General features: G+C 39.5%; 1 protein-coding gene across 1 annotated transcript in view; it reads right to left on the bottom strand.

The window, feature by feature from the left end:
* Positions 1-15,674, bottom strand: part of COL5A2 (collagen type V alpha 2 chain) — a 204,759-nt gene that overhangs the window by 15,268 nt on the left and 173,817 nt on the right. The window contains exons 36-50 of the mRNA XM_006115382.4: positions 12,802-12,855; positions 12,620-12,673; positions 11,466-11,519; positions 9,784-9,891; positions 9,626-9,679; positions 9,354-9,407; positions 7,522-7,683; positions 6,998-7,105; positions 5,198-5,305; positions 4,976-5,029; positions 4,103-4,210; positions 3,909-3,962; positions 2,650-2,757; positions 1,463-1,516; positions 346-453 (exon numbers count right to left, since the gene is read on the bottom strand). Of these exons, the coding sequence (XP_006115444.2) occupies positions 346-453; positions 1,463-1,516; positions 2,650-2,757; positions 3,909-3,962; positions 4,103-4,210; positions 4,976-5,029; positions 5,198-5,305; positions 6,998-7,105; positions 7,522-7,683; positions 9,354-9,407; positions 9,626-9,679; positions 9,784-9,891; positions 11,466-11,519; positions 12,620-12,673; positions 12,802-12,855 (1,242 nt within the window). The remainder of the gene's footprint in view (positions 1-345; positions 454-1,462; positions 1,517-2,649; positions 2,758-3,908; positions 3,963-4,102; positions 4,211-4,975; positions 5,030-5,197; positions 5,306-6,997; positions 7,106-7,521; positions 7,684-9,353; positions 9,408-9,625; positions 9,680-9,783; positions 9,892-11,465; positions 11,520-12,619; positions 12,674-12,801; positions 12,856-15,674) is intronic.

The raw sequence follows: 15,674 nt of genomic DNA on the forward strand, positions 1-15,674 counted from the left end.
CTCTGGAATCATTCAGAACTAGACAGCAGAGCATTCTGAAAAATGGATTATAGAAAACAATCCTGCGCTAGGAATTCAGACACATTTAATTGAGACATCTTCTTTTTCTCTAGCTTCCCGAATGACTTTTGATGGAAACATTTAAATATTAAATTTCAGTTCAAGGATGTAATGGCTAAAATCCTATCTTCTAGGTTATTTGTGGAGTTATAAGTAGTTAAGAAGCACTGATCTGTCAGTAGGCATTACTCATAAATCTAAGATCAATTTTAGAAAGTGCTCCTATGAGTTGTAACATCAACATTCCAGAAGGAAGCTTATTTCCCTAAATTCCCATGAACTTACTTCAGGACCTGCTTCTCCCAGACTTCCTCTTACACCTGGAGGCCCCAGTGGCCCAAGTGGCCCAGGATTTCCATCTTTTCCTGAAGGACCAACTGGACCTGGAGGTCCCTGAATAAAATTAAAGAATTAAAGATGGGTTTTCATATTTAACAACAATCACATTAAAAACAAGTGGTCCTGTGACACCCACTAGCTTATTTAATAAAATACTTTTTTTATACTAAATAATATCTCCTCCTGAAGCAATCCACGGCTTTTTGAAAAGTATTGAATTTAAAAGTAGTTACTTTTTTTTTCTCCGAAGCGAAGAAAGCAGCTGAATTTTACCATATACTGGTACTTCTGAATTTCCTCAGCCTTATGTCATAGACCCATATGAAGGCCAGAGAACAGCAGAGGGAGTTACATGCTGACTTCAAAGATGAAGGGCCATAGCTAAGGGACAGAAACAGCTGAAGGCAGGGGACCCATGGAGGGGTCCCTACTGATTGCTCCTTGTTGGAGGGTTGGACTCTGGGGAAGAGTGTGAGAGCTAGTGGGAGTGAGGGATGCTTTTTTGGTGAGGATGATCATTAAGCAGAGAGGTTATGGATGTTCTTGGTAGGAAAAGTGGAGCTGCTCTCCATCTGTGATGTGAGCAGCGGCTATGTAGAAAGAAGATGACTAACAAGGCATTTAGGGGTGGCAGAAGGCGTTGGAGTGTGGTACGTACTATGTCAGTGGATGACTGGATATGAAGTTTGAAGGACTGCATGCACAGGGTTTGAGAAATGGACTGTGGTTCAGGGCATTTGTTATGGCTTATGTAGACTGTGTTTTGGTAATAAAAGGACACAAAGGCAAAAGAGCCTGGAACGGAGGTACTGCAGCTATTGAAGGGAAAACTGAGGCAGGCACTCCAGGCATGCCATAGCCTGACACAGTATATGTCTGTGCAAGCTTTTGTGATAATTATTAAGCACTAGAAGTTACCTGAATGAATAAGATAACCGTTGTATGAAGTTATCTGCGGCTGAGATCAACATGCTTCATCTGCCTAATAGCAAATTGTGAACCAATGTTTGTTTCTATATATATATATATATATATATATATATATATATCACAATATACTTACTCTAGGACCAAAGGGTCCTGGAATCCCAGAACTTCCCTGTTCACCAATGGGACCCTAAGCAGAAAACAAATAATAATGTTGTTATATTTTAGATGGAACATCATGTTATCTTTAAATAAATAAATGGAGATATACCTATCTCATAGAACTAGAAGGGACCTTGAAAGATCATCAAGTCCAATCCCCACCCTCACCACAGGACCAAGTACCGTTCCTGATAGATTTGCCCCAGATGGCCCCCTCAAGGATTGAGCTCACAACCCTTGGTTTAGCAGGCCAATGCTCAAACTACTGAGCCTGTAAACCTAAAAAAGCTATAAACCAAAGTGAGCGTGGAAGTGCCCAGGAAACATATGAAGCAATTTCCCTCAGACTTCTCAATGGTCGTGCACATCCAATTCTCAATATATCATCCTCTTTTGCCACAGCAACACAAAAACAATGATCACCCTTAAGGTAAGTAAACTTTTTAACACTAGTACACATCTACATATAAAATTATGCCTGCATAATTTGCATAGAAAGTCCTTAGTTCGGTATTACCCAATATGGATAGCAAAACAAAGGAAGAGGTCCCAGGCAAAATCTTTATCCAAAGCTAAAATCAACCAATGTGATTCTGAAATGGGAAGAAGTTTCAGTTTGGTTGTTTTAGCTGTTTGTTTTATTTTTGCCTTTGGGTAGGACCCAGGCATAAATACTATCCCATAGATTAAAGTAGAAAGTACTGCAAGTCCCATATGAACAATGTTTAATGAGAAAGAGACTTTTATTATGATTCCTGGACTTAAAGAGTTCAAATAGGCTCCTTCTTGTACAAAAGCTCCTTGTGCAAAAATGGCATTTCATTAGGTATACAAATGAGGCATGGCGATATTCCTCACCGCACCTCATTTGCAAATCTTATTGCACAAGAATGCACAATGTGGACGTAGTCTATATGTTCGTACACTGCCCAGCATATTTTCTATGCTAACATCTATATTGCAACCAATGGTAATAGCAGAAACTAAATGCAGACTGCTCAGGTTGAATAACATAAAATTATAATTTGGATAAATATACTTGATAGATGGGGAACAAGAAATGAATATGACAATTTATTGAATTGATATTAGCAAAGTTTGGTTCAAGTTTAAACAGATGTGTTATTGTTCATTTCTTGATAATTAAAGAAAACAACTTACAGGAGGACCAGGAAGACCTTGAAGACCAGTGAAACCTCTGTGACCCTTCTGGCCCCTGTCACCACGGTCTCCATTGTCACCTTTGTCACCACGAGGGCCTTGGGGACCCTAAAGGTACAAAAAGAGTCAAATACAAGATTCTAAACTAAGAACAAACCTCACTTTGCTCTGGACACTAATGTCGGACACTGTTCACTTTTAAAGGCAGAAAGCAGCAGGTCATCTTTACACAAAAACTTTTCCGTTAAAAGTATTTGCACAAAATCATGCCAGTCTAGACGCAGACAAGGTGTATAAATTATACACCTGCAATCTTCATGATGGTAAAATTACATTTGAAACTTTAATGGGATTTTTGCCTGAATATAGACTACAGCATTTGGACTCAAAAGCTCAAATGAACTTGTTCTTATAATTGTTTAACTCCATGGTCTTGAAATTTTAAAACTTTTTATATTGGTTAAAATCACTCAAAATACTCCTTTGTCTTACACTTTTAATAATACATTTTCCAGACCAAAGCATATGCTAGCCTAAGAGTGGTGTTTGAAATGTATAACAATTTCAATAAGGTTTTGATACTGAATAATCTACATCTTGAAACCAAGGTGAATTTTTAGAAAAAGTAAAGCCTTCTCTGATTTTCCTGCTTCACCTGATCTTCTTATTAGAAATGTCAAAACTGGATTCTCTTATTTGAACTCTTTGAATTTCTGGGGGTGAAAACTTGAATCTGGGTTCCATGCCTGAATTCCTAAACAACTCTGCATATAATCAAAAATAGGAAAACATATATTTTGGTTTCAGTTCAGCTGTAGCAAAATTTCACGAGAACAACTATTTTGCAATATTTATGCCATTTTCGTCTGAAATCTCATGAGAACAGCACAGGATATTTCAGCATCATTACATTTTAACCTGAATTCAAATCCTGATTTGGTCTCGCTCTGTACAACACCAATTCTAGACCAAAGCTAATTCAGTTCCAAATACCACCTGTTTGGTCACACTGTTGCATCATGCGAGTAAAGAAAACAGTTTGTTCATCTTTACAGGCAAAGCACTGTTGTAGTCAACCACTAGACAAATCTAAAAGGATTATATAACTCAGGAAGGATTCACTAGTCAATAGGAGTCAGTTCTCTAAAGCTCAAGTCATTATTCAGTCTTCTAGCCCTATATTTCTTGCTCTTTTGGTAACATTTCATGTAAAAACAATTTGGTTTGGGTAACAGTAAAGAAAACCACATGGAACTTACAGGCAAGCCTCGTTTTCCAGCACGACCAGGTGGACCCATTGGTCCTCGAGAGCCCTACATGGAAATGCATAGACATGTTACAGGAAGCAATACAGCATACACTTATCGCACATCTGTTCATGTTATATGTCCAAAATCATAGTACAGTCACACATAAAGCTTGCAAAAGCATTTGAAATAAAGTCCCTACTTACTGGTTCACCTCTTTGCCCTGCTTCTCCTGTAGGGCCCACTGGTCCTGGAGTTCCTGGACCACCCTGTGCACCTGGCAACCCGACAGGTCCTGGCTCACCACGATCACCCTACAAATAAACACAATTTATTTACCGCATGTTTAAAAGATGGAACCAAATGACATGCATAGGATTTTCTATCTCTACACTTTAGTCTAACCATTGGAATTAGTTGGAATATTCTTGCTGGCAGCTCTCAAGAGTGAGCTCCATGGGTATGTCTACACTTGCTCCCTATCTCGAGATAGGGATGCAAATGTAGCCAACCGAAATTGCTAATGAAGCGGAGATTTAAATATTCTGCGCTTCATTAGCATAATCTTGTCCATGCGCTATTCTGATCTCCAGCTGATTCAAACCAGGAAGTGCACTCCAGGCTGCATTAGTTTGAATCAAACCCCTTGGTTTGAACTAATGTTACTCCTCAAAAAATTAGGAGTACCATTAGTTTGAACCAAGAGGTTTGATTTGAACTAACATAGCCCAGAGCGCACTTTCACTTTCAAATCAAATGGCATTCAGAATAGCACACAGGAGAGATTATGCTAATGAAGTGCGGGATATTTAAATCCCTGCTTCATTGACTATTTCGAATGCCTACATTTGCATCCCTATCTCAAGATAGGGAAGGAGGCTTTTAGCTAGGGTTCCCCAGCTTTGAAATCTGCAGTCTTTTGCAGCCCATCAGAGTCCTGGTTTGGGGTTGGAATGTGAATTCTTCACAGGCTCTCTGTAGGGAGACCCTAGGATCCATGCAAGAGAAAGAATCTGCCACACACTCAGAATAGAATGGAGATTTACAGCAATGGTTTAGCAGTAGAAACACATTCTTACACGTTCTCCAACAGCTCCATCTCGTCCAGGAGTACCATCATTACCAGCAGGCCCCTGCAAATGTGAAAGGAAAAAATAAGACTATGCTTAGTTAACAGTGTGAGTTGCAGGGAACAATATTATATTTTCCCAATAATGGACTGGGAAGTTCAAGCTCTTTTTTTCCTTAAATAATTACAGTAAGCCTGATACTTTTGCCTGTTACTAAGCCACGGTACTTACTTCTGGACCAGGTTCACCTACTGGACCAGTGGGACCTGAATGGCCAACAGGTCCTGAGGGTCCTTTATCTCCAGGTGGCCCTGTTGGACCCTGTTTTCCTGGGGTGCCCTAAAAAAAAAAGAAATACCTTATCACCTATAGAAAGTAATGAAATGCAAAGACAGCTCAATAGAAAATATCACCAATTGTTAAACTTCATGATTATGAATCCAGTCTGAAGCACTAGCAACATTTGTAGCTTTTAAAACTTCAGGATGGAAGAATGTGTATGAACAGATTTTGTTATCCTTTTCATTTGTTGTATAGTACTAAGCAATTTAATCGTGCTTTTAAAATTAATTAACCAATCTAGGGGAGTACTCTTTTATCAACTAAGAACTGTGGTTTGAAGTCAGCATTCTGATTGGAGCTTTAAAAGGACCATATCCTTTATTATGGAAGATTCTTGGTGCACTAATGCTTACTTGATTGTTGGACCAACTTGGAGCCTCGCAAGCCTCCAGAGTAACTTAACACAGACTAAACATAATTTTTGGCTTGAACTTTTATTGAGCCCAACCATCCATCTCCAGACCAACATCACTTCTGATTAGCAACCTTGAAATAAGCTCTGGCTGAGACGGTAAACTATTTGTATAACTGTATAAACAAGTTTCTCAAGAATGTCATCCCTTTCAAGAATCACTACACTAAAAGAGATAATTTTTTCCACTCATTGAGCTTTCAAATGGGATGAATGATACAAGGAAAAAACCAGAATTTTTGGAAGCTGAAAAGTTCATTGACAATTGTAACTACTAATTACAAGATATGAGTCCCACTCATGTGTCTCCAAGGGTATGTCTACACTTGTACCCTCTTTCGAGAGAGAGATGGAAAGGAAGACATTTGAAATTGCAAATGAAGCTGGGATTTAAATATCCTGTGCTTCATTTGCATAATCACGTTATGGCGCTATTTTGAAATAGTGCTATTTCTAAATACAAAACGCAGTGTAGATGCGGTTATTTCGAGAGAACACCTTTCTTCCGAAATAACCCTTATTCCTCATAAAATGAGGTTTAACGGTTATTTTGGAAGAAGGGTGTTCTCCCAAAATAACTGCATCTACACCGTATTTTGTATTTCAAAATAGCGCCATAATGTGATTATGCAAATGAAGTGTGGATATTTAAATCCCAGCTTCATTTGCAATTTCAAATGTCTTCATTTGCATCCCTCTCTCAAAAGAGAGTGCAAATATAGACATACCCCAACAGAATTTCATTCTGCTCAAGTGACTTTGTTAGCCTGCTAAAAACTAAAAGTCATAATGTGGGCTAAAAAACTAAAAGTCATAAAGGTCAGACTTGAGTTCTTATGTAGGCATATAAGTGGTTGGTTTGATTTCTAAAATTGCTTAATGAAACATCCCAGGTGAAAGCCCTATCTGCTAAGCCATTCCAAGTCCCACCCCACCTCCCTATTTCCCATGTGTCACTTATCCTGCCATCCTAATGCCGGAGCTGGCTCCATTTCCAGATTTGGAACATTGTGAAACACTGTGATTAAAGATTTTCCTTTAGCTCATTTGGACAAGGTGTATGTCTGGTGGATTCCATTCTTCATCCCATAGATGTGTCATTTAGTTATTAACCATACCCATAGACACAATGCCACTAATTCTTTACACAATTAGAATCCTCCAAGATGGTCCTGTTTCTATATAAGAGCTAGAAGGAGGGTGCATGATCTCACAAAGGTGAGTAAAACACTTCAAACAGTGTTGCCAGGTGAAATATTGATAGAGTTGCTACTCACACCAGGACCAGGTAGGCCAGGCATGCCTCTCTCACCTCGCTGACCTGGCATACCAACAATACCTCTCTGACCAGTAGTTCCAGCAGGTCCTGGGGGGCCATCTGGACCCTGACATTGATAAAGAATGCAAAAGGGTTATCATAAATTTTGAATCAATTACAATGAGGCAGAATCTCTAGAAATTAAATTAATCTAGAAGGAATTACTACCATCAAAACCTCTTTTTTACATAAAGCAATATTATGACAATGTGCACTATGAGTTGTTCCTTTTACTTATCAAATATGCACTGAGTATTTGCAGAATCTGCAAAAGGGGACATGAAGCAGAGTGTGGAATATCAGAAAATGCTATAGAAAGGTAAAGTGCATTTAAAAATACATTCTCTATAGAACACATAATATTGTGAATTTGTATAGAGGCTATTCTTATTTTCAAGAAGACACACAGATTGGGCATTTCAATAAATAACTCATTAAAAAGCTCTACGGCTAAAAAGCAAATATACAGACAAAAGCACTTACAGGTTGCCCATCTTCCCCTGAGTCTCCTTTGTCTCCAGGGCCACCAGGTGGCCCAGCTGGTCCTCGATCTCCCACTCGACCATGAGCACCTGGATCACCACGAAGACCTGGAGGGCCTTCTTTTCCTGGGTCACCAATAGGCCCAGCAGGCCCTGGAGCTCCCTAGCAACATTAAAAGACCGCAATTACAATAGAAATTAGGACTGTGTTGTGATTAATTAAAAATAAATAACTACAGAGGAAGGGCCAGCATGTGAGCATATTATGATACAGCAACTGACACCGAGATTTCTTTTAATAATGTGTGACAGACTCCCAAGACTTGCAAATGATCTCTAAGTTTTATGCCATTTTGGATTCCCTCCTCAAGAAAAGGAATCTTTCTATTTAAAGCTGGGGAATTAGTGCCATAAAATTCCACAAATATTCATTCAAAATTTCTCCACTCATACCAGCGACAACATTGTGTATCCATTTTCACTTTCCACATAAATTATTTTGATGCTTTTGAACAGAACCAGTTCTCATTCTTTTAATTTCTTATTTATGTCATGCCCAATGTGACATATATACTATAGAAATCACATCGGTCATGGGAATTGCCCACTTTAAGAAGAAATTCCGAAATGGCAGTCATGTAATGGGAGGTCTCTGAAGACTCAGAGTAACATAAAATACTCTATGGGCTCGTCTACATTGGCCCCTTTACCGAAAGGGGCATGCTAATTTGACAGGTCGTAATAGGGAAATCCGCGGGGGTTTTAAATATCCCCCGCGGCATTTAAATAAAAATGTCCGCCGCTTTTTTCCGGCTTTTAGAAAAGCCGGAAAAGAGCGTCTACACTGGCCCCGATCCTCCGGAAAAAAGCCCTTTTCCGGAGGATCTCTTTATCCTACTTCAAAGTAGGAATACTTCAAAGTAGGAATAAGAGATCCTCCGGAAAAGGGCTTTTTTCCGGAGGATCGGGGCCAGTGTAGACGCTCTTTTCCGGCTTTTCTAAAAGCCGGAAAAAAGCGGCGGACATTTTTATTTAAATGCCGCGGGGGATATTTAAATCCCCCGCGGATTTCCCTATTACGACCTGTCAAATTAGCATGCCCCTTTCGGAAAAGGGGCCAATGTAGACGTAGCCTATATGTGCATGGATTCCCTACATTTCTTCAAAGAATGGCAATGTACATTCCTGTTTATTCAGAGCATGTGTTGTATTAACAAATGTGCTCTGACATCACTTCACTTGTTATATAGCATATGACCACCACAAATTGAACTTGAGCAATGTTGTTATGTGTAATTAATAAACACAGACAGGAATGGATCTTAACTTGTCAAGCCAAATATGAGGAAATTAAATCACAGTGTAACTGAGAAAAGTTTAAACAGAAAATGTGCTTTTTCCCTTGTCTGGTTTTTTTTTTAATTACACTGTGTGAGCAGTTTCACTGATGAGCTAGCACAAGAAAGGGCCTGTTGCTTGTACAGAAAATTTGCCCCACATCAATAATTATAAGACAGGAAACTTTGCATGACCTGGGATTTTTTTTTCAACTGTTCAGCTGTCTCAGGGCCTGACCCAAAGTGTGCTGAAAGAAACTGAAAGACTTCCACTGATGTCAACAGGCATTGGATCAGGCCCACAATTATGAGGCTTTGTTTGATTTCACACCAAATCCTGCATACACTGAAGTCAAGGCAAGCCTGGGCACAAAGATCAGTTATGAATACTGTCAAACTTTTCAAATTCCAATATCTATGATTCTCTGATGTGTTCAGGTTTCTAACTACCATTTTATAAAATGTACCTCTAAGAATATGTCTTGAATTGACTTACAGTAGGTCCAGGAGGTCCAACTCTTCCAGCAGATCCTGGGAATCCTGTAGCACCCTAGAAGTACATTTTGACATTAGCACTAGAAAGAAATCTGGCACTGGTTATACAAAATTTTCTAGGGTCACTGATATAATGGATGTAAGTACTAAATATGCAATACAGCACAGATTAAAAAAGATGTAAACATATCCACCAAAATAATACCCATATCCCTAGTGTAAAATGGTTATATTGCATTAATCAACCTAATCAGAAAAATAAAAAGTACTTACAGGTGGACCCTGAGTACCTCGACCACCTTTTAGACCAGGAACACCATGAGGGCCCTAAAAATGAGAAACAGATGGATCATAATGAACAGCAAAGAACATTTAAAATTAACAAAATTGACACTGGTCATTGTTTTTCTTCAGTTTATTCTTTTACTTACTGGAGGGCCAGGAGACCCAGAAAGGCCCTGGGGTCCCGGGGATCCAGCATCTCCTTTCTGTCCAGGTTCCCCAGGTTCACCTTTCACACCTGGTTGACCATCAGGACCCTATGAAAAAGTAACATAAAAAAGTCAGTTCAGGTTGGAGATCACCAAACCTTTCCAGTTGGAAAGGCAATATACACTACAGGAACCTTTGAGGGCATTAAAAAGAGGTGAACTAATCAGTCCAGCACATAGACTGATATGTAAGCTCAATGGGACAGCAACAGTAAATTGTAATAGTTTGCCACTATCTTACTGGATCAAAAGTGTTTTATGTGAAATTCTGTGTAATCAGTTAACCATATTCTATAAAAAATGTTTATTAGTTTATATTTCCCTTTTCTTAAAATCTTAGAATTTCTTTTCATTCTTCATCTCCATATCTCACATGTCTAATCTTAAAGGGATTAAATTCTCACTACCTGTCTTACTGTCTCTTCTCCAAAGGACGTAGATGCCTACCTCTCCATCCCAGAAGTTCAGGGAGGAAATTATTAGGGAGGAAAGAGGCCATTTTCAAGGTGCCCTGAAACTCTGCAGGATCCCAAGTTAGACTTGTGGGAAAGGTTTCTGCACTCGCAGGTCTCCCAGTTATTTTCAGTAGCCAAGCCCTGCCTCATGAATGCAGTGCAACTGACTGAGGGGTGGCAGAGATGGGAGAATGTGGCAGCGAGGTGGGACGAAGGAACAGACAACACGGGGGGCAGGCAAGGGGGAGGGCAGGGTGTGGGAAGACATGGGGGCCACTGGCACAGGGGGACGAGGGAGGGATGGCTGTGATGGGCAGGAACCTACTGCTAGTCCCACCACTTGCAGCATCTCCTGCTTCTCTTCGTCCTTGGGCCCGATGTGCCACTCGGAGAAGTCATTGTGCTGTGGCAGCAGCTGCCTGCTGGACTGTGAGGTGCTGCCCCCACTGTGCTCTGCTACCCCCATGGCACAGGAACAGTGCAGAACCCTGGGCCATGAGCCACCCGCCCTAGCAGGCACAGGTCTACATGGTACTACAACCACCACCAACTCCCCGCCACACCTGCCGGCTACTTGCTGGAGAGGCACCGAGCCCTACCCCAAACCCCTGCCAATGGCAGCCTGGGGGGAGAGGCCCTGGCAGTGTCCCACCTAACCTGGCCTGCTGAGCCACCCACCACAGAGCAGGGTTCCCCTCAACTCATCATTTCTCACTCACTCTGGCATTTTCTAGAAACTGCTCAAATCTTCCAGTGTATTCTCAAATGTTCTCTACGGCAGACGGTGTGATAGGCACCTCTCCTTTTATAATAGTATTGATGAAGACCCTTGCCAGTTTCCTCGTGTATTCCAAACACCACTGCTAGTCTTTGCTACCTTTCAGTGGATGACACTTGGTAGTTTCCCTTATTTAATTTAAAAGGAAACATTTTCATATATTTAAAATATGTAATCTAGTTAATCTTGTCAGCAAAATTATTTTGCAGTGCCTGCACTATTTTACATGGAATAATCAGGAAAAAAGGAAAAGTGGTTTTTGAAACAGAGAAATCTATGATCCAGAAATACTTCAAAATGGCTTAGACTCCATTAAACATAAATGGTTAAAGAGCTTTTAAAATTAGTTTGTGATTAAAGGAAATGGTCAAGAATCATAAGACACTTACCGGAGGACCAGCAAAACCAACAGCACCAGTTGGGCCATTTTCACCACGGGAACCCTGGTCAAGAAATTAAGAATGGTTATGCTTCATGTGGTATAAAAGGCTTGTCGTATTCAGTAAAAACTACACAACAAGGTAGAAAAAAGGATCTAAACATTTCCATTTATAATTATAATGATATGTGTGCTATACTAACTATAATTGCATAGCTGGCTTTTTAAGTAGTGTCATGTGGTATAACCAAGAAGGCTAAAACTTCTAAAACTAACCAACTAGCCATTTGAGGTACATCCAACTAAATAACTCTGTAGGCCAAATGCTGAATTTGCCTTATGTATTCATTTTTGGTGATATTATTACATTCTGCTGGACTGAGATAAAAATATATGTTGGTTTCACTAACCATATGATTCTACAATTATGGGACCAAAAGGAACTGTAAAGTTACCATAAGTGCACAGCTGAGGGTTCCTCACTGTGTGTAGCTACGGGAGATGGGGAGAGCCTGAATGCTGCTGCACTACAGCACTGCCCAGCTGGTGTTACGATTGCTCCTATTTACACTTTTAAGGACAAGCTCTAATTCGTGATGGGGGCAGAATAAAGCCCCAGCCGGTTCAGGGATTAGGGAATGCAAAGACGGGTTGTCTTTGCCCTGGTGCCAGACCTTGGGATTGCTACTGTAGTGCCCAAATCATCATAAATAATCCCAGCTCTGAAATACATTGAAAAGGATAATACAACATAATTGGAATTATTATACTTCTTTCCACCCCTCTTGCTTCTCAACATACATAAACATAGTACATGTTAGGGGCATGCTTTTAAAAAAGGCTCTTGTCATTAAGATAAGGAGCATATGGCACAAGGTTTTCAACTGTGAGGAAAGTCCTAGAAGCCTTATAGTCAGGTTACCTGACATCTATGACCCGATGAATAAGATCTGAATGCCTGCTGCTGCAGTCAGTTTTATGGGTTCACAGCAGCAAAGCAAGAACTGCAGGTTATATCTGAAGAGCCACTTGGTGTAGGGGAGGGTACAAGGAAAAGAGGAGGAGATGATAAAAGAACAAAAGCAGGAAAGAGAAATAACTGGACACTGATGAATGGTGTTCAATATGAGCTCCATAATAAATAACACAGATATGTTTACTCACAGGATTTCCACGGGAGCCCGGGGGGCCAACTAAACCTCGAGGACCAGGTTCACCCTTTAAATAAAGTGAACAGGATGTTATTTCCAAAGTCACTTAACAGAAGAGCAGCAAACACGAAAATAACATGGGGTTTTTTTTAGAATTCAATAGGAAAATGTCAACTAGCTCTGTATAAAAATTACCTTTTCACCAGTGGGACCTGCTGGACCTGTTGGACCTATTGGACCTGGAAGACCCTGTTGAACAACACAATAGGAGATGTTTCAGTGAGAAGAGTAAAGATTCAGAATTCCTGGGATCCAGACTTATTTTCTGTTTCCATCTGCATTTTTGCTTTCTTGAAATTCCTTGAAATACTGTTTGGATTTTATTTTAATTTAGTACTTACAGCCTAAGTAACCCTGTTCATTGAAACTTGCCTACTAATTTGCTTCTCATAGCAATACAGTCTGCACTTAAAAACTCTGCTCTCTTTGGACTATTTTTTTCTTTTACACATGATTTATGAAAAACACCAAATGTTCAAAAAGTCCTTTATTTTCCCTTTTCAGGACATGAAAAAATACTTTTCCTTTCATTCTCACAAAGTCCCTTCAGACCTCTGCACTTCCTTGCTATCAAGTGCTTACCTCTTTAAAAAAAATAACGAATAAATTACTTATGAAGACTCATTTATTGCTACCATGCAACCTCTCCTGAAAAGTATTCTTGTTCCCTTTTGTATGACATTTAGGATAGTCAATTCCAATCTATTTCTCCACCCAGACATATCTATTACAACATTTAGTCAGTCTGCAACAATAGCCAGATAGCCTGTAAGTGGAGCATTGAAAATGATAGAATAGCTTTTCATTTTTTAAATTTCAGTGTATTTATGTAACACATGGCACAGATAGCACTGCAGCATTGTGAATAGGGAGTTTTTATTATAGACAAATAATTTGACATTCTGCTTCCAGTGAAGGAAAATCATAATTAGTATATCTAAATAGTCATCAGGGCTATCTGCAAGTGTGTTTCTGCAGAAGGATCTAAAAAGTAGTTCATTATACTCACACTCACTTGACCACTACCTCACAAAGGCATACAGCAATTCTCAAAAGGGACCATATTTTTGGAGTTTAATTAACACTCAGACAATGAAATGTTTTCACTCTGCATTTTCTTAATTGTCAAAGTAGCTCACAAGAATAATGGGTTTTTTTTTTTTCAACTGAAATTTGCTGACCAGATCAGTCTCACACTCGAGGCTGGGCATCATAGCACTAGATTGCATGCCCATAGCTAATACTACCTAGTGAATGGATATCAAATGTATGTGAATTCCTAATGTAAAGATTTTCTAGTTGTATGCTTTTATACATCCAATGCATCATCTCATCTGCCTGGTGTGTAATTGCCTATGTGCGCAGTACTAGTCTTTGAAATATTCTAGAACAGATTCTGTAAAAAGTAGCTTTCTAAACAAAATTACAATTTTGGTACTAATTGATGTTTAATTTAGCACAATATGTATACATGTGCAAAATGAAAAATGGTGACAATGGTAATACTAACAATTCAGTTTGGCAATGTTACCCTACTGGGAAGTTAAAGTACATGATGACATGGTGGATACAAGGCCTTTAATGCTTACATCATGGAGAAAAAAGGCTCTCGGCAAACTCAGAAAAAAATGGTATTTGTCAAGAAAATCAAAACAATGCAAAACTGTGAGAAGCAACTCGTGTTGGAAGAATTTATCACTTTCAACCAGAGTTGTACTGAACCCATTATGAAAGAAATTGGACTCTACATCTGATCAGAGTATCATGTTCATCTGCTTCCATAGCAACCAAAGCAAACACGCCCTCCAATGATTGGTCCTGTTGCATTGTTTGCTTGAGAAAAATACAGGAGAAAGACAACATCATAAAACAGAAATATTTGAGAGCACAACCAGTATAAGGGAGGCAGCACGTCAAAAAAGGAGCTGATGACATGTTGAGCAGAATTTTAGGGTAGGACTTGATTGCCAAAGATGCGGCTTTCCACTCAACATGCCTTTCTTCCTACTTGAGTAGAACAAATCTTAAAGCAAAGCAATCTAGTTACACTACCCTGAAGACAGCGATTTATCAGTGGATCATATGTACAAGAAGGTTCTTCTCCTGTCCAAGCTGCTTCAAAAAGATGTACAGCCTTACTTCCCTTCTGCAGAAATTGCAGGCTACTCCAATAGCAAATTTCAGGCAAGATTAGAAAACACCATGGTTCTGTAATTTAATTCCATGCACGCCAGAGACAAGGCAAGTCTGCCTTTGTTCTATGAAGTAAAATAACATTACTTATTGAAGCTAATAATGTGAAGCAGAAACTTAAGTCATCCAAGAATTTTTGTAGATGCTCTTGTGGAGAGTGAGCCTAATGAACATCTTTCATATGAACAAATGGTTTTGTATAATGTCGCTCACATTCTTTGGTCTGAAATAGCCACAGTGAACTCCTTGGAATATATTATCCAAAGCCAGGTGACTGTGGTTTAGAGAGGTCAGCTCTTTGTGTGCCCCAGTTGATGCAGATTAATAGATAAAGAGGCATATAATTCAGCAAACAACCGTTATTATCCTTGAGAAGACATTCAAAGAAAGGGTCTTTCAAATGAGGAGCACATAGTATTAGAAGTTCCAAAATTATCATGCCTCTGCACACAAGCCTTCCTCCACACTTGTATCATAAATCTGTACCATAAGTCTTGCAATTTAATTGACACACTACACCCACAAGCTTGCAACAAATAAGATCATCTACATGACAGTTCCATATGTACCTCTTTCAAACTAGCGGACATAGCCACAGCTATACTACAGTGACCAAGTACAAGGAAATAACAGCAGTTCTAGGACAGCAGCATCCCACTCTGACCAAGGATCAGTGGCTTTATGCTGTTGCTTTGCAAGTGAAATGGATTCTCCCAAATGAACCTGGTACCAATATAATTCATGTACATGTTTTTCACACTCTGTGCAGTTTTGTTGCACATATCAGGAAATTTTACAGAGATTCAGGTCTGCTA

This window comes from Pelodiscus sinensis, chromosome 7 (assembly GCF_049634645.1).
Source record: "Pelodiscus sinensis isolate JC-2024 chromosome 7, ASM4963464v1, whole genome shotgun sequence".
Lineage (NCBI taxonomy): Eukaryota > Metazoa > Chordata > Testudines > Trionychidae > Pelodiscus > Pelodiscus sinensis.